Source organism: Eumetopias jubatus, unplaced genomic scaffold, assembly GCF_037043125.1.
Source record: "Eumetopias jubatus isolate StellerSeaLion01/CBP00866 unplaced genomic scaffold, mEumJub1_p1.0 scaffold_10, whole genome shotgun sequence".
Classification (NCBI taxonomy): Eukaryota; Metazoa; Chordata; class Mammalia; order Carnivora; family Otariidae; genus Eumetopias; species Eumetopias jubatus.
In genome coordinates this window covers 103,392,738-103,416,751 of record NW_028274816.1, presented here as the reverse complement: position 1 = coordinate 103,416,751, position 24,014 = coordinate 103,392,738, and the positions used below count along the sequence as shown (strand labels likewise).

General features: G+C 53.3%; 1 protein-coding gene across 1 annotated transcript; it reads left to right on the top strand.

Moving 5' to 3' along the window:
• The first annotated feature begins 1,754 nt into the window (after positions 1–1,754).
• Positions 1,755–13,686, top strand: IGFBP4 (insulin like growth factor binding protein 4). Its single transcript, XM_028089948.2, has 4 exons — positions 1,755–2,333; positions 9,595–9,752; positions 10,521–10,655; positions 12,422–13,686. The coding sequence occupies exons 1-4, from the start codon at positions 1,985–1,987 to the stop codon at positions 12,554–12,556; spliced, it is 777 nt and encodes a 258-aa protein (XP_027945749.1). The 5' UTR covers positions 1,755–1,984; the 3' UTR covers positions 12,557–13,686.
• The last annotated feature ends 10,328 nt before the right edge of the window (positions 13,687–24,014 follow it).

Genomic DNA, 24,014 nt, shown 5'->3' with positions numbered 1-24,014 from the left:
CAAGATGATGGAGGGGGATAGGGCTGGGGGAAGTTTTCTGAATCAGGGACAGGCTGGGCTTCCCCCAGGGACGTGAGGAACCTGGCTCTGTTTTCCCTGTTCCAAGAAAGAAGAGACTCCAGTATGTCCGTGAGACAGATGGCAGGGAGAGAATCCCAGAATCTTGTCCCCCCTCCCCCCCAGAACTCTTCAGACCTTCTGCAGTCTTGATGATTGCCAGTAGGTGCCGTCAGTTTGCAACTTTTGGGTTCTGTCCCTACACGTTCAGCTTCTAGCCCCTCTCTTCCTCCTATCACCTGGACAGTCTACACTTGGAGAAGGTAGGAGAGGGCCTAATTGCTGTGAGACTGAAATGAAAAACTGCTGCCCCGGGAAAGGAAGCAGGAAGCGGGAAGCAGGAAAACGGTCTCTGATCTGCACTTTGGCTTGGCTGCCTTGCTGCTTTCTACGCTAAGCCAAGCTAAGCCAAGCCAAGCCAAGCCAAGCCAAAAATAAATAAATAATAAATAAATAAATAAAATAAGATTAAAAAAAAAATCCACACTGGGCCACCGATTGTGCCCTGACAGGCACTCTTACCCTGAAACCAGCTCTAGGACGGCAGAAGCCTTTGTGGGCGAGGATGGGTGAGTACTGGGAGACCAGAGAGAGAATCTAGGAGGCGGGTCTCTGCTCAAATATTACTCTAGGGTCTCTCCGGATCCCAGCAGGACTGAGGCAAGGGTCGGGGAAACAGGCACCAATAGGATCTCACAGAGGGCCTAGTCGGCCCCACGCACTAGCCAAATAGCAACACTAGCTGAATTAGGAGAAGGCAACCCTCCCTCAAAATGCTTGACTGCCATCTGCTGGAAAACTGTCATAACAACTACACAAACCTACAATGACCACAAGAGAAATGGTGCCCCCTGGAGTTGTGCGATGCACAATTTGCACACTGAGAGTGGCAATCTCCCTAGCCAATCCTCCTCTGGGGAGGGAGTCGGGCAGTAGAAGTAAACATCCAGGAAGGAAGAAGAGGCTGGGCACCTCCTTCTCCGGGAGTTCGGTGGATTCAGTTCTCAGGACGGCAGAGTGGACCAGGACCCAGATGAGCCCTGGGGAGATAGGGCGCGCGCGGGGGGCGGGGGGGGGGGAGTTGGAAGAGCGAGTGGAAGAGAGCCTACTAACTTCTTAGGGCCATCAGGCCCTTCTGGGTCTCTCGTTGGGTGCTTGCTTCCTTTTTCCCACTTCACCCGACTTGGTCTCCAGTGGCTGGGACTGGAAGCACTAGGGTGGGGTGGAAAGGACTCTGGCCCAGGAGACTGAATCCACGGAGTCGGGAGTCCGGGCTAGATGGTCGTGTTCTTGGAGGGTGGGGGGTGGGGTGGGGCTGCAGCCGCCTCGGCGGGGTAGGGGAGGAATCCTCCAAGGTCGAGGGAGGGGGCCAAAGAGCAGCCCCTTGGCGTCTCCTCTTCTTTCTCTCCCCTCCCAGGCTCCGGTTCAGAGGCGCTCTCGGCGCCTGCCACGGCTTCCAAACTGCTCCGCTTCCTTCTGCGGCAGAAAAGGACTTTCAGATGTTGTAGCTGCGGCGGCGGCGGCGGCGGCGACTCAGGACAGCGCCCCCTCCCCCTAACGGCCGCCTCCCCCTCCCCCCCCTCCGGCGCCCCCGCTCCCCCACCTCTGGGAAGGCGCTGGGGGTGTGGCCAGGGGCCGGTATAAAGTCCAGGGGAGCCGGTCCCGGGCAGCCGCTCAGCCCCCTGCCCCCCCCAACCCCGCCGCCCGCCGCCTGGGCCGGGCCGAGGATGCGGCGCAGCGCCTCGGCGGCCAGGCTCGCTCCCCTCCAGCCCGCTTGCTAACTTCCCTGGCTCCGTCCCTGTCCGCCCGCGGGGCTGCCCCGTCTCCCAGCGCCCTCCGGGTCGGGTCCTCCAGGCGCGCCTGGGCGCTGTCGCCGTGTGTCCCCGCTGCCAGTGTGCGCGCGCGTTCGCCCCGTCCTAGCTCGGTCATGCCGCCCCTCTGCCTCGTGGCCGCGCTGCTGCTGGCCGCCGGGCCCGGGCCGAGCCTGGGCGACGAAGCCATCCACTGCCCGCCCTGCTCGGAGGAGAAGCTGGCGCGCTGCCGCCCCCCCGTGGGCTGCGAGGAGCTGGTGCGGGAGCCGGGCTGCGGCTGTTGCGCCACTTGTGCCCTGGGCAAAGGGATGCCCTGCGGGGTGTATACCCCTCGCTGCGGCTCCGGCTTGCGCTGCTACCCGCCCCGGGGGGTGGAGAAGCCGCTGCACACGCTGATGCACGGGCAAGGCGTGTGCATGGAGCTGGCGGAGATCGAGGCCATCCAGGAAAGCCTGCAGCCCTCTGGTAAGGTGCCCCTGTCCTTGCATGCCCTACCTGGTGTTCTCCCCTCCTAGAAGCCCCTTCCCCATTCAGGCTGGCCTGGAAAGCTTTTGGAAATCTGTGAGTTAACGAGGAGGCAGGTACCTGGCAGGACTGGACTGGCATGGGACAGGCTCACCCAAGGAAACTGCTGTTGAATCCCTAGCAGCCTGTTGCCACCAGCAAGGAAGACTCTGTCCCAGCCCTCCATCTCAAACCTCCCAAGGGTGTCTGTTTGGGAAGAGAGGTCTCAATGGTAGTCCTGGCTGCTGGTGCAAGAGTGGAGCATAACCTGACCTGGTCCAGCCAGCAGCCTGCAAGTGAGCGGCCTGGGGCCAGATAACTAGAGGATGGAGATTGCAGTGGTGGTGGCTTTCTGTTCCTGATCCTGGAACTTCTCTCATCCTGGCCACACGTGAAACCCCTGGGGTCTAAGAAGCCAGGGCTTGGCCTTTTGACATTGAGGTAGGGTTGAGTGGGACACGCAAATTAGAGGGGCTTTGGTGGTGGGGGGCATCAGAGTTGCCCCTCCCCAAAGCCCCCCCAGGCAGCTCACCTTGCTGTTTGAGAGGTATTGGGAAGACAGAGGTCTCTCTGCCAGGCCTGGGCACCTCATCCTGCACTGGTATAGGCACCCTGCTCCTGTCTCCTGGCAGGTGTCATCTGAGGTGGCAGAACAGAAGCAAGTCTTGGCTCCCAGCCCAGAGCTGTAGAAACCTAACGGTGTGGAATAGGGAGTAGAGAAAGGAGAGAGAGAGGGAGAGGGGGAGGGGGAGAGCAAGAGCGGGGAGAGAGGGAGAGGGAGAGGTTTAGAAGGCCCTTACACTTTCTCTTTTTCCATTTTTCAGTGAACCTCTCAGTTTCTCCTTATAATCTTTCTCAGTCTTTCGTTCTTTCTTACTCTTTTGTTATTTCCTGCTACGTCTCTCAATCTCTAGTTTCACTACCAACATTCCTGAGTTCTCCTTTCCTCAATGTCTTCTGCCTGTTACCAGTTTCTCTTTCTCTATCTTGTTCCCTTTCTGTTGTCCTGTTTCTCTCACTTTCTCCTCAGCACCTTTCTGTTGCTCTTTCTCTCCGTGTCTCTGTCACTGTTTCTCTTTCTGTCTTTGTTCCTGTCTTTCTCTGTTACTTTGGCAATCTCTCTCTCTGCTTTTCTGTATCTCTGCCTGTTTCTTGTTCCCTCTCTGACTCTGTTTTCCTCTCCCTGTGCCTCTGTCTGTGTCTGTCTCTTTTCCTGGTGCCTGAAGCTTCCATTGTTGCAGTCCGGATGCTGGGACTCCGGCCCCAAGCTTCCTGCCCTGGGTCCCAGACCGTTCCACTTCCTCAATCTTCTGCAGCTTGTTAGCGGAGGAAAGCAGGATGCAGGGAAAACAGGAAGGAGGTGGACCCCAGGGGTCTGGGCCTCAGGCCTCTCTGCCCTTCCTGTCCCTAGGCAGTGGGAGATAGGTCAGCAGAAAACATTCTAGGAGAAATGCCAGCCTGGCACCCAGCACATCTGGGAAGCAGGAGGGTGGGGGGAGGGTCCTGAGGGAGTGAAGCACTGATCCTGGGGCACAGATGCTGGTGCCAGTGGGAGAGGAGGGGTACTGGTACCAGACCAGACTGGGAGTGAGGGCTGAGCCCTTGGGCTCCCTGAGTATAATGGGACCTCTTTCCCTTCATGTCTCCATCCTCCACTGTACAGTGCGTATGTATCTGGCACCAGATTAGAATAGGTGCTAACCTTCTCTCTCACTGACTTGAATTCGGGGCAGAAGAGCCCTCAGAGGGTCTTGAGCACCCCTTCCTCCCTGGCTGGGTAGGAGTACCCCATCCAATAGTGGAGGAAAATCTAATCCCCTAGGGGCTTTGGGGGAAATGGTATGAAGTTTGTGATTATCCTGTGGACATCCTGCAAATTGGCCTTTATGTCCCCTTGGGATTACAGGGTCCAGGTCTCTAACATCCGCCTCCTCCCTCCTTGCCTGGCCTCCACCCATGCAGGGTATGCAAAGATCTGGAGAGGGAAAGGGCAAGCCTGGAGAACCCTGGGGAAACTAGGTGCCTACTCTGCAAGCTGTGTCCATGCCTTCTCACCTCCTAGTTATCACAGAAGCACCCCCTGCCCCATGTGAGAGGTGCCCCCTAGCGTTGTGCAACAGCCCTGCAGGGTCTCTGGTGAGACAAGACAATATCCCCGCTATTCTCTCTAGCCTTTCACTGTCAATAGGCCACTGTTCCTCCTAGGTCCCAAGGCTTGGACCCTCTTGCCTTGGGAATAGTTTGGCAGAGGGTATCAAGGCTCCTCTTTCTGCCTTTTCCTCTTGGAGCTAGGCTTCAGCAGATGACTGGGGGAGGACAACAACTTGGCATGCCCCCCTTCCCTTGGCCTGCTATGTCCAGCGGTCTACTCTTTGCCCCGGGAGCGGGTTTCCTCCTTCCATCTTAAGCCTCTGCCCCCTAAGCTCCCTATAGCCCTCCTGTCCCAGCTTTCTGAGCCAGAGAAGGTTGTGGATTAACACTGCTCAGGCCCCCAGAGGTGGGGGTGGCGTGGGACATGTGCGTCAGAAGTCCACAATTCTGCATCAGTGGACTGACCCTTGACTCATGGAATCTGGGGGAGTGGACAGTGGGAAGGTCAGTGTTTGGACTGGGGAGCTCCTAAACTGTGCTCTTGGGTCTCTCTGGGACAGGGTTAGGGAAGAGACAGCCTGGGTTAATTTTTAGTCAACGCAGCAAATATTGTCCCCCCTACTTCAGTACTGGGAATCCAGTCGTGTCATGGGAACAGGGCCTTCCCAGAAATTCTGTGCCTTGGGGGAGGTAGGGGGAGGAGCATGGCTGCTTAACATTTTTTCTTTAGTATTGGCAAAGCCAGAATTATTGGTGCCTCGGGTATCAGGAGTCTTTTCCATTTAAAGACATAGGAGCTGCAGGGATAAGTCTGTCTTTCTTCCCCTCCAACCAGTCTACTGCATTTCCTCATCTGTGAAATGGAGATGACAATGGGACCTGCCTCACAGGCTTGGGGTGTCTGGCATGGAGTAAGAGCTCCATCAGTTAGAGCCATGATGAAGATGGTGCTGAAGAAGAAGCTGAGAAGATTTCGGTTGAAACTTAAATTCTCCTCTGATGCTGGGACTTTGAGGGACAGTAGGGCAATTGAGCAAAGTAGGGGGGACATTCAGAGGAGTTGAGAGGGGTAAGGAGGAACTTGGTGCTTTTTGCTGCTGTAAACATGGGAAGGACCGGCCAGCTTTACTTCAGTCTGAGGAGGGCAGCATGGCACAATGGTGAGGGGGATGCCCTGTGAGCCAGACCTCGAAGAAAGGGCTGGATACCTTTCGTGGGTGATCTTGGTTTCTCTAGGCTGAGTCCAGGGGAAGAAAGAAAAGCCTTTCTTGCAGGGTACAGGGATGAGCTGAAATGCCTGTGTCTGGGTGGCTGGGCCCACCCACCTCACAGCCTCACCCTGGGTGTCTTGAAGGGGACCGGGCCTGGAGTTGAGGAGGAATCATGGGGTTGAAATCAGGCTGCCAGAAAGAGGAAATCCTCTAGCTTTGACCATGAACTTTTCAGCCAGTGGTGTCAAAGCTGTGAAGTCTTTTCTCTCTCTGGGTGCCTTACCCTTGGTTGCTAGAACAAAGACCAAGGTTTGCGCTGTGGTTGCACGTTGTTGGCCTAGCTCCAAGCAGGGGCTAGAAGAGATGACCTGGCCTACCTTGGAAGTCCCACCCCCTAAATAAGCCTTTTGGAGGTCAGGTCTGACTCTGGGGGGATGGACCCACAGGGATTGGGGTCTTTCCAGAGGGCCTCACCTGAGTGAGCAGTACCAGGTACTGAGTAAGCAGGGAAGTAGTAAGTATTTAGCCAGCTTTGGAGAGGGGAAGGTTAACGTTTTTCAGAGGCCCAAGGCTACAACCCTCACCCTCCCAAACCCAGTGTCTAGGGGTGGATCGTGGGGTGGATCCTCAGGCTGCCTGTTAAGCAAGGCTGGGCAAGGAAAAGTTACAGATTAAATGGAAAGTCAACAAGCTATGGGGCAGGCAGAGTGCCCTGTCCCGGGTCTGTGTCTCTGCTCAGGGCAGGGTCAGAGTGCCTGAGTGCATGTGGGTGTGCATGTGTGGACCAGTGTGTGCCTGGACACGTGATTGTTTGTATATGTTTGTGGTTCTTGAGTCCTGGCCTGTCTGTGTCTGAGTGGGCAGATATGGATATACTCTGTGTACCTATGTCCCTATGAGAGTAAGTAAGCAGCTACTCTCTCTATCTGGTGTATTCTTCTCTAAGCTTAGACACAAGGTAGGGACAGACTGGGACCAGATCTGGAGAGTGGCAGAACAGCTGGAAGTTGGCATGCTTGGTGTTAATGAAGGATTGATTTCCTCTGTGGAGTGCCCTTTTGGTGGGGTGAAACAGTCTGGCTTTGGGCGAGAAGGGTCCAAGTATGGCATTGATGAGTATCTGGACTCAAGTATGTGTGTTTTGGAGGCTTGTAGGATTCTTCAGTTCTTCAAAAAATAAAAAAGGAAACTTGCCTAGCAACAACAAAAAAGTGGGGAAACAAGGAGGGGGAGGCCAGACACACTGCCTGCTTAACTTTCCCCAGATAATCCCCTTGGTGTGACATGGGGCCTTACCCACACAAGAGCATCAGCTATGCTTCCAACCTTGCCCTATGGCCCATGCAGCTCCAGGTTCCAGTGAGTGGACCCAGTTGTCCTCCCCGCGCCCTTTTTTAAGATTTTATTTATTTATTTACGAGAGAGAGAGTGAGAGTGGGCGCAAACTGGGGGAGGGGCAGAGGGAGAGGGAGAGAGAGAAAACCCCAAGCATACTATGGGCTGAGTGCCACCGAGTCCTACCCCTACTCGGGGCTTGATCTCACAACCCCGAGATCATGACCTGAGCCAAAACCAAGAGCCAGATGCTCAACTGCTCAACCAACTGAGCCACCCGGGTGCCCCCTACATTGTCCTCCTTAATAATGCCTCCTAAGTTAAGGGATAAATATTCCATATATCCATTAATAACCCCCCAACAGTTAATCATTTGTGAACTTCAACTCGTAGAAACTCAACATTGGAAAGCCTCGTTGCAGTTACATTTCTGCTCTAGATCTCTCTAGGTTCTTGAGGTCTTTACCACCCTGATGCGCCATACTTCCAGGATGGGAGGCTCTCAACCTCCATTTGTTAAGAAACTCTTGCTTATTTCTCGAACCTGGGAACATTCTGCCTGCTTACCAAGAGAAACAAGTGTCACTGCACAAAGTAGTGCTTCCCTTTATGGCCATGAAAAGAAAGCAAACTCAAAGGAAAGACCAAAACCTTTTCCAGGTTCCAAGGGTACCCCTCAAATTAGCATCATGGACTGTGGCAAATGAGTCCTTTTGATCCCTTCCAGCCTTTTCCGGGTAAAATGGTGGACTTTTGTTCATGTCTCAGTCAGCCTCTGTGGTTTTAAGATTTGGCTCTAATTCTTTTAGGTCTTCCATTTCCTTTTCCTCTCCATTATCCACCTCCAGCCTACACCCCTGAAACATTGTGCCCTCTTCCAAAAGTCTATGCTTTTGTGCAAGGTGGATGCAGGGGTAGGGATCACTGGTGAGTCTGGGCCTTTTGGCCAGAAAGTTTCCTTGGGAGGGTCTTCAGGGAAGAGCCTGGGTCCCAGATTTTTTCTCTGGTTCTGACTGAGGGTTTGGGGTCCATCTTTTTATGGCCCCCTTGACAATCCTGGTCTTCTGAAATTTACCCTCATCTTTTGCTGCCCACGTCACTGGGAAGTCTTGCTATAGTGGATTCTCCTTGATTGACCCTTAAGAACTTGATGTTGTCTCTGAGACTGGAGTCCCCTCCAGACTGTCCTTCTTGGGATGTTAAATATGCAGAAGGATAGATTATATCTATCTGCTCCATTTATTCCTTACCTTTGATTCTTCTTTCTAAACCCGCCCTCCACCCATGACAAAAACCTTCCCATCCTTGGTGACTCAATTTTATAAATAACCTTTGGTATGGAATCTTGACAAAGACTTTCTGAAAGTCTAGATTCCTCCTTGCCTGGTTTCCCTTTATCTACTTGCTTCCCCCTACACCACCAGAACTAGGAGAATAAAAAGAGAACTAACCCCCCAACTAAATTTGGCTAGACGGAAAAATACCATTTGACCCAGAGGCAGCTCTGGGACTGCTGCCATGCATGGAGGAACCTGCTAACTCCTCAGGAAAAAAAATCCTGACGCAAACCAGATGTAACCTTCTGTCTGGCTGCCAACATCTGGAATGCAGCGAGCTGCCAAGCCCACGCATTTTAGAGGTGACTCTGATCTGCAACCTCTTTCTCCAGCTCAGCCCTGAATTCCGGTTTTGGCTGCCTGGAGGTTGGAGTAGTGGTTATGATTCTGGGACTTCTGGGTTGGGTTATTTTCGAGTTCAGATAGAGTCTTCAGGGGATCCCAGGGAGAGTGTGCAGGTCCAGCCTCACCGCCCGCATCTCCACATCCCCAGTGCCCTGGCTCTGGGCAATAGACATGGACTTCGGATGGCATCTAAAGTCCAAGGATGGGAGATGTGGGGGTGGGGTGAACTGAAGGGAGATGTGAGGGTGTTTTTGGTCCTGCGGCCACACATTGTGTGTCACACACACACACGGACTCACACTTTCACATGTAGGCATACACACCTACTCCCGCTTCTTCTCTCCTGTTCAGCCAATGGGGAGAGCCTTTTGGGCCAGATTTCTCAACACTCATGAAAATTCTGATTTTGGCCTTGTGGGAAAGGGTAGCAGAGCCAACAGATCTGAGGATCCCCTGGTTGGCTCAGCCAGATGCTGAAAGAGCAGGAAAGGAGACAGGAAGAGAGAGCAGATGGAGTGGGGGATGGTAGCAGGAGCTGAATGGGGGTGTGTGTGAAATCTGGTGGGGAGGCCCCTGCCTGCCTTAGACCTCCCTGCAGGGCCCAGGGGACCCTCCTGCTGTCTGTGCAGCTGCAGCTGGTGACTCATCTGAGGGCTGGACTGGGTGGGGTGAGGGACAAGTCAAGGACTTTAAGAGGAATAGTCTCCTGAGGAAATCCCAGGAGAGTGGGGAGGAGACGAGGGTGTTGCTTTTATTCTCCCCCACCCCAACCCCAAGGTCCCCTATTCTTTCCCAGAGCCAGGCTGGAGAATCTCCAAGAAGAAAGCAAGGTGGGAGGCTGGGTTGGTGTGCTGCCCTGTCCTTTCCCGGTGCTGACCTCTCCCCATCTCGGCCTGACTGCAGACAAGGATGAGGGTGACCACCCCAACAACAGCTTCAGTCCCTGCAGTGCCCATGACCGTAGGTGCCTGCAGAAGCACTTCGCCAAAATTCGAGACCGCAGCACCAGCGGGGGCAAGATGAAAGTCATCGGGGTGCCCCGGGAGGAAGCTCGGCCTGTGGTGAGGACCTCTGACTTACAAATGCACATGTGCACCGCCACCCACCACTAGATCTGGACTATGTTTATTCAGCAAACATTCACTGGATGCCTACTGTGTGCAAGAGGCACCCAGTATGCATCATCAGGACCCAGAGAATCCTCATTCCTTTCCTTGAATTCCTTTCCTTTCCCTGTTCATCAGTTTTATATATATATATAGATGCAGTTGAAGTAATTGTTAAGTACTGAAATACTTCTGTATTGGTTTGTAAATAGTGGTTGCCCCAAGCCGCCTGGCGCCTGGCGTTTCTTAGCTCTTCTCTTGGATTCTCCATGCAGACTTTTTCAGTAACTAAGGGGTTAACGCTGGCCACAGCAGGGGGCCTGGAGACCCTGCCCCAGGGTCTGGCTAAGTCCTTTCTGTTGGATGGTTCTGATGGATCCTGGCCTGGGTCTTCTTACCAAGTTGTTAATTGTATGATGTCAGCTATCCCTCCCGCTCAGAAATCATTCCCTTCCCAACCATCTCCATAGATTTCCACAACCCCTTTCCCCCACAAGGTCCCTTCCATTCACACCCTTCCTTTTTAGAAGATCTTTGGCTCAGAATCCTCTGTTCAGTATCCTTCTGCTCTGTCCACCAGGGTCCCCTGAACCCACTGGGCCCTGCCCAGCCTCTGGGCCTTGAGCCTCCTTTCTGGGCCTTGAGTCCTGATCTGACCCCCAGCTTTGGGGTATTCCTGCCTCTCTCCCTTCTGCTAAGCAGTTTCATTTTCCCTTCCTCCAGCCCCAGGGCTCCTGCCAGAGTGAGTTGCACCGGGCCCTGGAGCGGCTGGCCGCCTCACAGAGCCGCACCCACGAGGACTTCTACATCATCCCCATCCCCAACTGCGACCGAAATGGCAACTTCCACCCGAAGCAGGTGGGTCTTCATCCCTGCTGGCTCTGTCCTGGCCTCAGCTCTTGGGGCTTTCCTGGTCTCTCCACAAGATGGTGCAGGATGGAGATCTCGGGAAGGGGGGGACCTTCCCACCCAAACCTAACCCCTTGGATCCTCCCCCAGTCTTAGAGCCTCAGCTTATTTTCCCCACCACACTCATTTTGGAGATGAGGAAACTGAGGCCCAAAGTCACAGAGTGAGTTAATGGCAGATCAGCTGTCCTGCCTCCCCATCCAGGGCTATTTCCATCACGTCTGGATTCACCACTTAGCACTCCTGCCAACCTCTACCTCCCAGCACTCTTTCATTCCCTGTACTGTACTCTGTCCTATGAGTAGTTCTCCTTTGCCATAGAATGTCTCAGGTTTCATTTGGGGATGGAGGGGCTCAGTCATGAAGGGTTAAGGAGGAAACTCAGCCTGCCCCTTCCCCCAAGCTGAGTAACCAAACCACCTGGGGTACAGCCAGGATGGAGGTGAAGCCAGATCTGACAGCTGGGAATGGGAGCTTTGGTTGGAAGCAGGGGGGCAGGAGAGAAAACATGAATGCAGGAACCTCCATACTCCCTCATGCCCTTGGAACATGGGTTCCTCTCATAAGCCCCCAGGAGGCTAGGATGTTCAGCAAGGTTGGCCCACCTCAGCCCCATCTCTGATCTATGAGGGGTGGGCTTACTTGGAAGGGTGGCATATCTGGGCAGAGCCTTATGCTGGGTGTGGCCTGGGGAGTCCTGGCCTGGGTCTTTCTCCAGCTCTTTGTGGGCATAGACACATACATTCTCCCACTCCGTGCTCTATAGATAGATCCACAAAGTGGGCTGCTACTTGGCCAACAGAGGCCTAGATAGGAGGAGAAGGGCTGCCCTCAGGTTGGCAAATCCCAGGATGACATGAGGAGGTTATGGGGTGGTATGTAATGAGTGCATTGCACTCATCGCCTATGACCAGAAAGGGCCCCTCAAACCAGTGCCAAACCTACCCGCAAGCTTTATCCCAACACCAATTTTATCCTTGTCCCATTTTTTAGAAGATTTTATTTATTTATTAGAGAGAGAGAGAGAGAGTGTGTGAGCAAGCGCAGGGGGAGAGGCAGAGCGACAAGGAGAGAGAGAGAGAGAGAGAGAATCTCAAGTAGACTCCCTGCTGAGTGGGAGCCCCACACGGGGCTCCATCTCAAAACCCTGAGATCATGACCTGAGACGAAACCAAGAGTTGGATGCTCAGCCGACTGAGCCACCCAGGCGCCCCATCCTTGCCGAATTTTTAAAAACTTTTCCCCCCTCATTAAAAAAATTAATAGATTTTATTTTCTAGAGCAGTTTTAGGTTACAGAAAAATTGAGCAGAAAGTACAGGGTTCCCATCTACTCCCTCACCCCCAGTTTTCCCTGTTAACATCTTGGTTTAGTATGGTACAGATGCTACCACAAATTAAGGAACTAATATTTGGTCCATAATTTATATTAGGGTTCACTCTTTGTGTTGTACAGTTCTATGTGTTTTCTTCCCCCGATTTTTATCCCACTGAAAGTTCTGACACTTGAGCCCTTTATCCCTAGACCAGTGCTGACCTCTGAGACAACCTTCACTTCTTGGCCAAGATCTCTCTACTCCATGAGCTCAGATGGTCTGTGCTTGTGAAAGAGCCTCTGCCCTCAGAGGCCATCTTGGATCAACTGTCTGATTTGGGCCAGGCTGGGATTGGGGCAGGCTGCCTGGGAACTGACCTCTCACACCCTTGTCTTGGCAGTGTCACCCGGCCTTAGATGGGCAGCGCGGCAAGTGCTGGTGTGTGGACCGGAAGACAGGAGTGAAGCTTCCGGGGGGCCTGGAGCCAAAAGGGGAGCTGGACTGCCACCAGTTGGCTGACAGCTTCCGCGAGTGAGCCCTGCCAGGAGGCAGGGGGCTCAGTGCCCCCTGCCACCCCCATCCCCTAGAGGCTACAGAGCTGACCTGGAGCCTGGGTCTGAGTCCTGGCTCTGTCTCTGGCCCAGAAGTTTCCCTTCCTGTGTGTGTGTTTGTATGTATGTGTATATGTGTGTGTGTTTGTGTGTATGTGTGTATGTGTGGGTGTGCCCTTGGGGTGAGCCAAAGCCTAGGGGTGTCTTTGGGCTTAGATAGTCTGAGAGGTCTGAGAGTGGCAATGGGGAGCCCTGGTATGTCTCCAAATTGATCCTGGATTCATTCATTCAGCCATCTAAAAACATTTATTGACCACATACTACATGCCAGCTCTAGATTTTTAGCCCTTGGGGCTCTTGTTTTGACTTTGTTTGATTTGGGCATGTGGGGCCATTTCCTGTAAACTGAGCACAAGCTTATGGGGGAAGAGAAGTCCCATTTCCAGAATCAGAGAAAGAAAGTAGACATGTACCTTGACTTTTGTACCTTGTAGCATCGTCCTTCCCCTCAATTTAGTCAGAGGGTGGAGGCTGTAGGGAAAGTGTGGGGTGGCAGATGATTCAATGGTCAGGAGTCCCAGGCCCACTCTCAAAGGTCAAGCCTGCCAGGCTCCCTTTCCTCTCTTCCCCAGGCCCCTCTAAGGGGAAGGACCTATAGAGACAAACCCACCTTTGGGTATGGTGTGCCACCTGCTTGTTTGCCTGGCCGCCCAGACCCTGCTGTGGAGGAGGGAAGAAGGTCGGAAGAAGTCATACAGGACAGCAGGCTGGGGAGGTGGGGCCCATCTCTGAATAGTCAGGGTGGGAGGAAAGAATGCACAATGGGACTACATGGGCCTGATGGAACAGAAGACACACATGCTGGGGGGTGAAGGACTTGCCTGGGGTCCTACTTCCTCCCCTGTTTGTGGTCACAGTCACAAAGTCACCAGGATGACTCCATCCTTCCAGTGGCTCACCGCCTGTGGCTTTGCCTCCCTCCCCATACCTCCCTGCCCTCCAGGCATTTCTGGCTTGACTGGATGGAAGGAGACTTAGGGACCTACCAGTTGGCCATGATGTCTTGTCTTTTTTTTTTTTTTTTTTTAACAAAACAAAACAAAAATCTAGAGAATTGTGTTTGGTTGATTTATTTATAATTAGAGAGAGGGATGCACCAGGGGTGGGAAGGGGGGTCATAGTGTGGTCCCCAGACCTGTCCTATATGGTAAGAGGACTGCAAAGCGTCAACCAATTCACCCACCTCTTCCCTGCAGCCTCTTCCTAGGAAGCTTCCTTATCCCCAAAGTCATGCTGTCTGTGTTCAGATTCCTGGTGGGCAAATAATGGCTTCTGGAAGGAAGGCAAGCAAGGACAGCCCTGCTGGGCCAGAGCTATTTCTGGGATCATGTGGTGTGTGAAGCTGGGGTATGTCCTAGGGCATCAGGCAGATTGGATGTGCATCTGGATTTGATGTTTTAATTTAGTGGGGGAGGCACTTCCCTGAAGTTGGGGAAAGGGGGTAAACTCCAATACATTCCACAGCTCTGGCTGCCTAGATTCCTTAATGGGGTAGTTGTGTCGAGATTTGGTTCTGAGAGGTTGAGAGTAGGGGCATCTTTGATTTTGCTCTCTTGAGCTCAGCAGGCTGTGGGCTCTTGGTGCCAAGCCCCGAATTTGTGCCCATGTGGTATGACTGGATTTCTGGTCATCTCCCACTGCCCCTCTCCCCCATCCCTGTGCTCTGTGTGTGTGTACACTGATCTGGGTGGGGGCCCCTTCTCAGGAGGTCACAGGCAGCCTGAGGACTCTGTGCACCAAGTCTTCTGCACTCTGGGGTGGGGGTTCCCTCCTGTTGGGTTGCCTTCTGGATTCCTAGCCCTTCCCCAGTTCCAGAGGCACACCCAGGCCTTTTAACTCACTGGCTCCTGATGAGTTTGCCCCTGTGCTATCTGCATCTTAAATTCGGGCCTGCCATCCTCATCTCTCTAGCTCTGCCTCAGTGACAGTATCCCATAGCCATCTGGTCTCCCTGAGACACCACAAGCCACTGCCTGCAGTAGGAGATTAAAGAACAAAGTGACCTTGGCCCCCTAACCCCCCTTCATGGAGCCCCCTACTTCTTGGGCTGAGGTAGGTGCAGGCTGACAATTAAGTTTTAGGTCCTTAGACCAAATAAATGTGGAGAGAGTATCTCTTTAAATTCCCCTTTTATCTCCAGCCCCCCTTCCAATGCTCTACCCTGGTACTGTTGGTAGTGGTTACTAAGAGGTCCTTTTCCTCTCCTGGGCCTCCAAAAAAAGCTGGATCTGCTTGGGAAGTAGCTGCATATATGGCCTGGGATGTGCCTTTGTTATATCTGCATATTTGTGGTATGTCTGTTTTGTGGGTGTGGGTTTGAGTGTATGTGCATGTGTATCAATATAGCAAAGTGATACTTTGGAATATACGAAGAGAATATACAAGGTGAGATGTGAACGCATGTGTACCGGGTGTGGGTGTGTGTAGAGGAGACGCTAATTTGAGGGGTGTGTCTAATTTGTGGGCTGTGTGAATCTGTGAATGTATGTGATGTGAGGTGGAAGGGAATGGAGAAATTCACAGAATATGTATGTACTTCCCTCCCCGCTATGAATGAGTGGCCTTCACTCATTAGGTGTCCCCATTGCAGGATTTGTGGGGAGCCTAAGCACCAAAGAATAGAGGATATGCACTCTGGGAGACAGAATTACACATCCCACGGGAACACTGCCCCCTGCGCCACCCTCCCCCCCCCCCCCCCCCCCCGCCCCGCCGCCAGTGCTTGCCTCCATGATCTGGGAGTCAGGTCCTAGGTGTCCAAAAAGAAGAAATAAAAGCAGCTCTGTGTCAATGTGGACACCCTCTACCACTCCCAGGCTAGAGGAAGTACACTGTCCTGGGCAGTGTCACAGTGGGGAGAACCAGGCTCCAGAGAGGAATTGCCGGTCTAGTTTGCACCTAGCCCCACCCCCTCCCTGCCCAGCCATGGCCTCCAAATCCCCTTGGAGGGTCACTCTCGTAGCCACAGGGCATCAGCATGTCTGGCAGAGGTGGAAGGGAGGAGGTGGCAAGGACTAAACTCTTGTGTCCTGTTGGGACTTACCCAGACAAATTTATAACTGAAGTCCTTGAGTGCTCTGCTCTGCCTCCCCAGAAATGTTAATCCTCTCCACTGTGGCTTGGAGCAGGCGGGTGGGAGGCACCCCACCAGGATCCCTTAGCCCATTGGTGCCAATCTACTTCAGGCATTTGGTTTCCATTTCCCAGCTCATTAGTGGAGATCAAGCCCTGCTGTCGCTGAGGGTTGGGGGCTGGGTTTTCCACTGGCAAGCCAGCAGGGTAGGAGTAGGGAGTAAGAAGGGGAGACTTGGACTGACTCCAGTATTGGATTCAGGCTGGGGCATCTCTGGAGAGTTGGCCAAACTTCCTGGCCCCTCCTCCTACGAAGGCCCCTAGGTTCCAGCTACTGCAATCACTTCAGCTCCTTCCAGGAAAAGGCTGCTTGTCCCAACTCCTCTGCCCTCTGGGCCAGATTCAACTATACCAAGCTGCTCCAGGAATGTTATGAGGCATGAAGGACTTGGGGTGCTTGCTTGGCCCCCCTTCCTGGGGGGATATGACTGTGTTGTAAATGACCCTGAAACATTCCCAGATAGAGAAACCCCTCTGCATTCCAGACCCCTATGGCAATGTCACCTCTGACCCAGAAGGAGAAAGTCAAGATGATGTGGGAGGCAGGCAGGCAGCTGCGACTGTTAGGTCAGTTGTTGGGTCCTGGGGTTGTCTTAGGGAAGAGGGGAGGAAAGGGGTGGTTTGTGAGTCAGGGGAGAGGGTCAATGGGGAGGAAGCATATTCATGGGGGAGGAGAGAGTTAATGAGAACAATAAGTGGAAGAGAGACAATGGGGCAGACCTTTGCGCATACCCATAGGGGAGTGGACACCACTTTAGCCAGCCAAGAGTCTAATTAGATCTTCACTGTCAGAGTGATCTGTCCCCTCTATGTCTGAGGCCCTAGGGGCTGGGGAGAGTTAGGGTCAGGGAGCAGAAGTGGGGGTGCCGAGGATAATTAGAAACATGCTCTACTGAGTGAGCAGGCGCCACCAGGACCATTTCTCTCCTCACCCCCCTTCCTCTCTTCCCAGGTCCCCCAACCCCCTTCTCCATGACCTGGACTATTCCAGCCAGACTAGGGAGGGGCTGGTGGAGCCTGGGAGTAGAAACCCGGTGGGATTGGCTTCCCGGGCCCTTACACAGTCTCTAAAGTGCAAACAACATATTTTCGCCATGCAATGGTATTTAATTACACATAAAAACAGAGCCATTAAACTGAAATTAAACCCTTGTTGGAATCACTTAATTCAGGGCATGACAAATTGCTTTCAGTGGAGGCAGCAGTGAAGTCCCCCCAGGGAGAGATGGAGATTAGCAGCTTCCATGGCTGGCTGGGTCCCCTCTTTCTCTTTAGAGCTGGCTTCCTTACCAGCTCTAAATTCTGAAATTGGGATGACCTTCCTCCTAAAGACTACCTAAGCCGAGGGAAACCTCTGGGTTTGTTTAGGATGATAGAAATTGAGGGAATCGCAGAATCACTGTCCAACCCAGTTTTAGACAATACTGGCCCATTTTATCAATGGGGCAGTTGAGCCCCAAGTGCCAAAGTCATCCAGGGCCAGGATTAGGACGCTGGCACCAAGGCATGACCAGGAAGCCTGGTTTTTTTTCCAGGCTTGTATCCTTTCATCCTGCGCCTGGAGACAGAAGTTGGGACTGGGCAGGTGAGGGTTGGGGAACCTCCCTAGCTGGGGAGGGTAGATTTTCCAGAACTGGGCTCCCATCTGATCCAAGTCTAGAGATGTCAGGGAAGGCAAAATGGTGGCCCTGGTTGCTTACCACCTGGGTGAGGTTGGGCAGGTGGGACCTTCTATTCCTATGAGCCACAGTTTTCCTGTCTGTTGAAGGTGGGATCATAATTCCTGGTAAGACTGGTGGGTGGAATGCACAAACAGGGCTTGGGGCCAAGTTCAGTAAGTGGTTCTATTGGACTTCCTTCTCAGGACCCCTGGTTCCCCATTTGTGATAAGATCCAGTTGGGACCTGGTGGTTTCCAGGACCTTCGCTTGCTCTGACTCTGTTTGCAGCCCTTTCTCCTCCTGCCAGGCCCCTCTTTCCTTCAGTTTCCCACTCTCCTCTGTAGTCTGCTTTTCTAACATGGACAGAGGTCTGGGGTCTATATTGTTGCCCCCTAAGATTTGCCTGCCTCACCTAGTCTTCCAGTGGCTGTGTGAGACCCACCTGGGAGGTGAAAGGAGCTCTCATAGGACAGGGGCTGCACTCTGGAGAGGGGATGGAGTTGGGGGGTTTTGTGCACAGCCTCCCTCCCCCATGTGTCCTCTATGATCTGGAAACCTGCTCTGATTGGAACCAAATGGGTTTGCTGTGGCTGGAGGCATCTCAGAAGTCCATTCACTCAATGCAACCTCCCCCTCACCCAAGGAGGGGAGGTGGGTGTAGATTAGGGGAAGTGGGGACCTGGGGGTTCTCTGTGCTGGGGCTAGGAGAGAGAGTCCTTTCCCTCTTTCCTACTCTACCCACTAGTGGCCTGGGCACTTTTCTATTAGCCCAGGAAGGGCAGCAGTGGGGTGCTGGCCAGCTGAGTGGGCAGTCCCTGACCATCTGACAGCCTCCTCTGGGAGCAGCACCCCCTCCCCCACCCCTGCAGTGAAGCTCAGCTGCAGGTTACCAAGTAAGGGCTGACCAGGTCTGTACACTGTCTCCTGCAGTGGTCTCAAGGTCATTCCCCTTCCCCTTGGCCTCCTAGGCCTTGGTAGGCAGAGAGGTTCCTGTGTTGGGGGTTGCGGTGGAAGGGCTAGGGCCCAGGGTTCCCGTCATTGCAGGCCTGGCAGCTACCCGGCTGCAGATGGCTCCCCCGCCAGCCTGGCGGCCAGCACAAATGCTTTGCAGCTGTACTTCTATTGGCTTGCCCCGAAGAGACTGGAAACAGAGGCAGGAAGCTGGGGGGACACAGAGGGGCACACATGGATTGCTGGGGTAGGTCTGGGACAGGCCAGGACAGATGCCCAGCAAACCCAGGTTGCTGGGAAAGTGAAAATGGAAATGAACACTGGGGCCTTGAGACTGGGGGGATTGGGCAGGGGGGAAGCTTCCTTACCCGCAGGGGCTGGAAGGGGGGGCTTCCTGGGAAAAGATTGTGGGGTGGGGGAGGGGCGTGCTGCCTGGAAGGGCCAGGGCTCAGGGTCCCTGCCTCCCTCCTGGGTCCTGGTGTCTGAGCAGAGCCAGAACTTCTAAATTGGAACAGTAGGGAGGGAAGCCCAGTCTTGTCCCCACCCAGGGGAAATTGGACCAGACTGCTCAGGAAATAAATTCAATTTTCCAGCATCATGGAAGGTTAGTCGGACAATAGAGGTTTTTTCCCCCAAAAAACATAAGTAAAAAAAAAAGTCCAATTGCCTTTGGCTGAGCTGTTTCCCAACTTCATTTCTCAGCCTCAGTTCAAGGCTTCCCATTCAAAGTGACATGTGACTGCTCAGTGACCCTGGCCTGATCGCTGGCTCTGTGAGGGGTCAGGCCAGGCCAACCCGGAACTGTGACCACCCCCACTTCCCAAAGCCCTGGGCAGTCCTTGCCCCATGCAACGAGGGAGGGGTTGTGGTAAAAACAAAAACCCTCCCCAAAAGAGATTTTGAATTTAGGGGTGGGTGAGTCCTAAATCCCAGGCAGCAGGCCCAGAGGGGTTTATGTAAGAAATGTAAACTGGGACCTTAAAAGTTTTGAGAAGTTTTCTTTTTTGGGAGAGGGGTGGGGAAGTTTGCCTTTAAGTTTGCAAAGGGATTTTGTAAATCCCTGCAGTGGGGATATTCTTGGGGCTCTAATGAGGGGAGCTGGCTCACAGGCTGGGGAAGGGCTAGCCTCCCTTTGTGCTCTCTGCAAATGGTGGCCTTGTAGGGGACTCTGGACCCTGGCAGAGGAAGGGAGGGTCAGCACAATCCAAAGTAGAGGGTAGCTCTGGAGTGGGGGGAGAGCAGAGGCTACCCACAGGCAGATCCCATAGTTCTAGGGTGGGAGGTAGTGGTGGGGAAGACCACACAGGAAGCTTTGGGGAGAGCTGGGCAGTGTCTCATTGGAGAGGGGTGCATGTGAGGGGGAGAGAGGATGGCTCTAGACTGGTGGCTGAGAAAGGTCAAAATCAAGAAGACCAGGGCTGGGAGCAGCCTTTAAGCTCTTCTCCAGCTCACCCATTACACAGATGGGAAACGGAGACCTACTGGGGTCTGTGGCTTGCTTGTCTGAGGCATAAAGGAGCTGGTGGCAGAAGTGGATTAGAACTCACCATCTCCCAGTGAGTGCAGGGGGGATGTTTGGGTACCTACCCTTTCCATAGGAAAGGCCTCTTCAGGCACCAGAAAGGGGAAGCTAAAGTAAGGGCTCTAACTGGGGAGGAAGGAAGGAGGTCCTGAGGGAAGATTCTGGGTGGGAGATTATAGTGGGAGATGTGCCACTTTCCAGGCAGGAAGGGGGGGGGTGACTTTGTCAACATCCCCAGCAGCTTGGGGCTGGGGACACAATCCCTGATGAGAGAGGAGGGGTTTGGCAGAGACACCAGAATGAGGGGCAGACAGCCCTATCCTGGTGTATGTGGAGGCAGGGGATTGGATTTGATGACCTTGGGTTCAATAAGCTCCAAATGTCATTATTATCGTCATTGTCACCATGGGTTTGGGTCCAGATTGCTTGGGTTCAAATCTCACTGCGCTACTTATGATGGGTGGACCCTGAGAACCTGACTTGGTCTCCTACTCCACAGTTCTATATCCATCAAATGAGGATAAATACTAGTACTTATGAGGTGTTGCCGTCAAGATTAAATGAAATAGGAGCACCTGGATGGCTCAGTTGGTTGAGCATCTGACTCTTCCACATCTGCCTGACCCCCCCTAGGCTTCTAATTCTTGATGCAGAAGAGGGAAGGTGTGTGTGTGTGTGTGTAGGTGAGAGTGGAGTGAACTAGACAAATGATATGTTCCATCTCAGTGTTCATGGGTGTCACATCTAATGCTGTGGAGGACAGAACGTCTCTCCTGGGGCACACGCAGACCCCTTCCCCATTCCCTGCCCAGCCCTGGTATGCCTAACGCTGCTCTGTGCAGCCAGCACATGTTTGGTGAATGAATGAATGAGCAAGTGAGTCGCATTCTCCCTTCTCCTTTCCCTCCTCATGTTCTCAGGTTCCCTTCTTCTGGCTCACCTCCCTGGCCTCCAGGCCTGCTGCAAACCAAACTCCGCTTGACTTCCTCAACAAGACTCCATTGCAGGGAGGCAAAGGCTGAGAGGCCTTCTAGGAAGCAGAGGCTTACAAAACAAGCCCTGGGCTGCCTCTGAGGGCAAGGGTCAGGAAGAAGAGAGCCCCAGCCCGGCCAGCACAGGGGGACTGTGGGAGTGGGGGATGTGGCTGGGGCAGGATTGAATTGTGTCCCTCCAAGTTCACAAGCCCTAACACCCAGTGTGACTGTATCTGGAGATAGTATTTTTAGGAGTTCATTAAGTTAACTGAGATCAGAAGGGTGGGGTCCTAATGCTAGAGACTTGGTGGCCTTATTAAGAAGAGAGAGATTTCCCTCTCCAGGAGCACACACTGAAGAAAGGCCCATGTGCACAAACAACAAGAAGATGGCCGTCTATAAGCCAAGAAGAGAGCTCTCGCCAGAACCCAAACAGGCTGGCACCTCAGGCTCTGGAACTGTGACAAAGTTTAAGTGTCTGTTGTTTAAGTCACCCAGTATTGTGTCATGGCAGCTTGAGGAGACTAATATCAGGGGGACTGGGAGGGAGGTCCTGCTCTTTCCCATGTGGCCCTTCAAGTCATAGAAACCCAGGACCCAGGCCTAGATCAAGTAGGCTCCTGTCCCAGCCTGTCTCCTTAGGCTCTTATCCCTTTCCTGGCCTGAAGTCCAAGGTCTCACAGCTTCCTCTTTCAGTCACACTTCTTCCCAACCTAGGCCTCAGGTCCTGCCTCCTGCCCCCACAGCCCTATTTCTAAAGCACAAATCTGTTCACTTACTCCTTGGCTGAAAAGCCTCTGACGTCTCCCCATTGCCTACAGAATGAAATCCAAGCAGGTTGCCATGTATGATTGTGCATTGCACAACCTGTGCAACTGTACACAAAGGGTCTTGAGCCCAACCTCATTCATTCATTCACTCACTCATCCATTCGTTTAATAAGTATTCATTCCCTAGACATTCTCAGCTTAGAACCCAACTTTCTTGATAATCTGGCTCCTGACTCTCCTTTGCTTCCTCTCTCACTTATTTCCTTGGGTACCATATACTTTAGCCACACTGAACATGGTACCATCTCATACCTGTGTGCTTCACAAACAAATTCATCCATCAGCTTGTCTGAGAATGCGGAGGCGGAACGGGCCCAGATTTGGAATCCTATTTCTCTGCCATTTCCCAGCTAGGAGAATATGGGCAATTTAACCCTCTGAGCCTCAGTAAAATGGGATTAAATATATATAGTGTGCTTCACATTGCACTTAGCATGTAAGAGCCTCCATGGTTTCTTTGCATGCTAAATTTCTTTTCATTCTTGAAGACCCAACTCGAATGTTACCTCCTTGGTAACATTGCCCTCATTCCCTCCAAATGGATAAAGTTTACATTCCCTGTTTCTACTTTTCCTGCCAGCCCCACATGGCACTCACAAACTTCTGTTAGAACGCTGTTGCACTGATTTGTTTTCCCGGCTCACATGAGCAAAGCATCCAGCCAGAAAACCCTTGTTGTGTGAAGCAAGGCACCAATCTCTGGGTTGGGAGCCCTTCACCTCCCAGTTCTGTCCTGGTTCCAAGCCCTCCGCCTGTGGGATAGCTTGAGAGTTCAGGACAGGAGGCGGAGGATGAAAAAGCAGAGGTGAGCAGACAGAAGAGTGGGGGCGGGGATGGCGGGGTGAAGGTGGTCAGCCTTCTGGTGAGGTCACTCTGTAGCCAGAAAAGAGGCAGGGTTTAGAGAGGGTGGCAGTCTGAGGCTTGAAAAATGGTTGGCAGTGCAGGTGGCTGCCCCTCTCCCTTCCTATCGATCCGAGCTGGGCTTCGCTGTGGGTCCAGCCAACTGGGGAAATTACAGGGGACAAGAGTGAGAGAGAGGAAGGTTTTTCTGTAAAGAGGGAGATGATGGGTTTGAGGCAGGAGGGTCAAGAAGAAATGGGTTGGCGAAGGACAGGAGAACCCGGGGAAGGAGGGTGAGGGAGGGGTGCGTGGGTGGTATATGTGTGTGTAGACGGCAGGATGGGGACTGTAGAAAGTTGGGAGGGGTGACTTTGGGGGGGAGGCTTCAGACCAAGGGCTACAAGGCCTGGGACGTCCTGAACAGAAAACTCTTGGGGTATGAAGACCCCTCCCCTCCTGGCTCCTGGCTTGGTGGCTATCTTTCCTCCCCTCTGCTCACCACCCCTCCTATCCTTGCTGGGCTGGCTGCCCTGCCCATTGGCAAGTCTAAGTCAAGTTCTTTGTTAAATGTTCCTGGAGGAAAGATGAGCTGTGGTAAATGCATCAGAGATATTTACCTTCCATGGACTCGGTCCAGGGCCAGGTCGAGGGGGGCTGGGGTGGGAGGCTGAAATTGAAGTTTTGTAGTGGGAGGGAAGGCAGGGCTCCTCAAGAGCGATTCAAGGCCTTTGGGAGGGTCTCTTCGCAGGCCCTCCAGGGCAGCTCCTGCCACCGTGTCACAGAACTCGGCCTGAACAGAAGCAGCAGCTCCCCTTCCTAAGGCCCCTTAGGAAAGTAGATTTCCTGAGGCCCCTCCTACACCACTTGGCAAGGCTTGGACTGCCAGCTGGCAGAAGCTAGTGGTAGAACCCCCAGGCCCAGGGTGGGATGATGAAGCCATTGTCTATTTCTCTAGGGCTGAGCTGGTAGCTCAGGGCTCATCTGGGTTCAGAGACTCTTCTTGACTCCGCCCATGTTTCACCTGCCTCTCCTTGCCCCTGAGGGAGCCGAGTGAGACCTTGGGATCTGTCAGGGGGACCACACGGACTCACCTTCAGCCCTGGGACAAGGGTGAGATCTCAATTCTCTGTCCTCCTGGCAGAATGGCAGGCAAGGAGTCACGAGGAAGAAAACCACGTGTGTGGGCCATGTGGGGGACACAGAATGGTCGAAGAGATGGCTTATGAAGGGAAGCCAATGCAGACTGTATTGCTGTGGCCAGGGGTGTAGGAGGGAGTGTTCTCTATGACATAGCCATCACCTGCCAACTCAGGTCCCCTCTCTGTTCAGGTCTCCTCCTCTGAGTGGGCAGCACTGAATGCCTTAGAACCGACTGTTATGCCAAGACAGACGCTTTATTTTCCATGGGAACTACACAGGCACCCATGGGTCAAAGGGGGGGCTCTCTGCCAGCCTCCTGAATATGACCTTCAG

Bases quoted from the DNA above. Each gene is read 5' to 3' on its own strand.
- IGFBP4 (XM_028089948.2), top strand. From the start codon at position 1,985: ATGCCGCCCCTCTGCCTCGTGGCCGCGCTGCTGCTGGCCGCCGGGCCC. The intron at 2,334-9,594 runs GTAAGGTGCCCC...GCCTGACTGCAG, and splicing joins GGAAAGCCTGCAGCCCTCTG to ACAAGGATGAGGGTGACCAC. The intron at 10,656-12,421 runs GTGGGTCTTCAT...TTGTCTTGGCAG, and splicing joins GCAACTTCCACCCGAAGCAG to TGTCACCCGGCCTTAGATGG.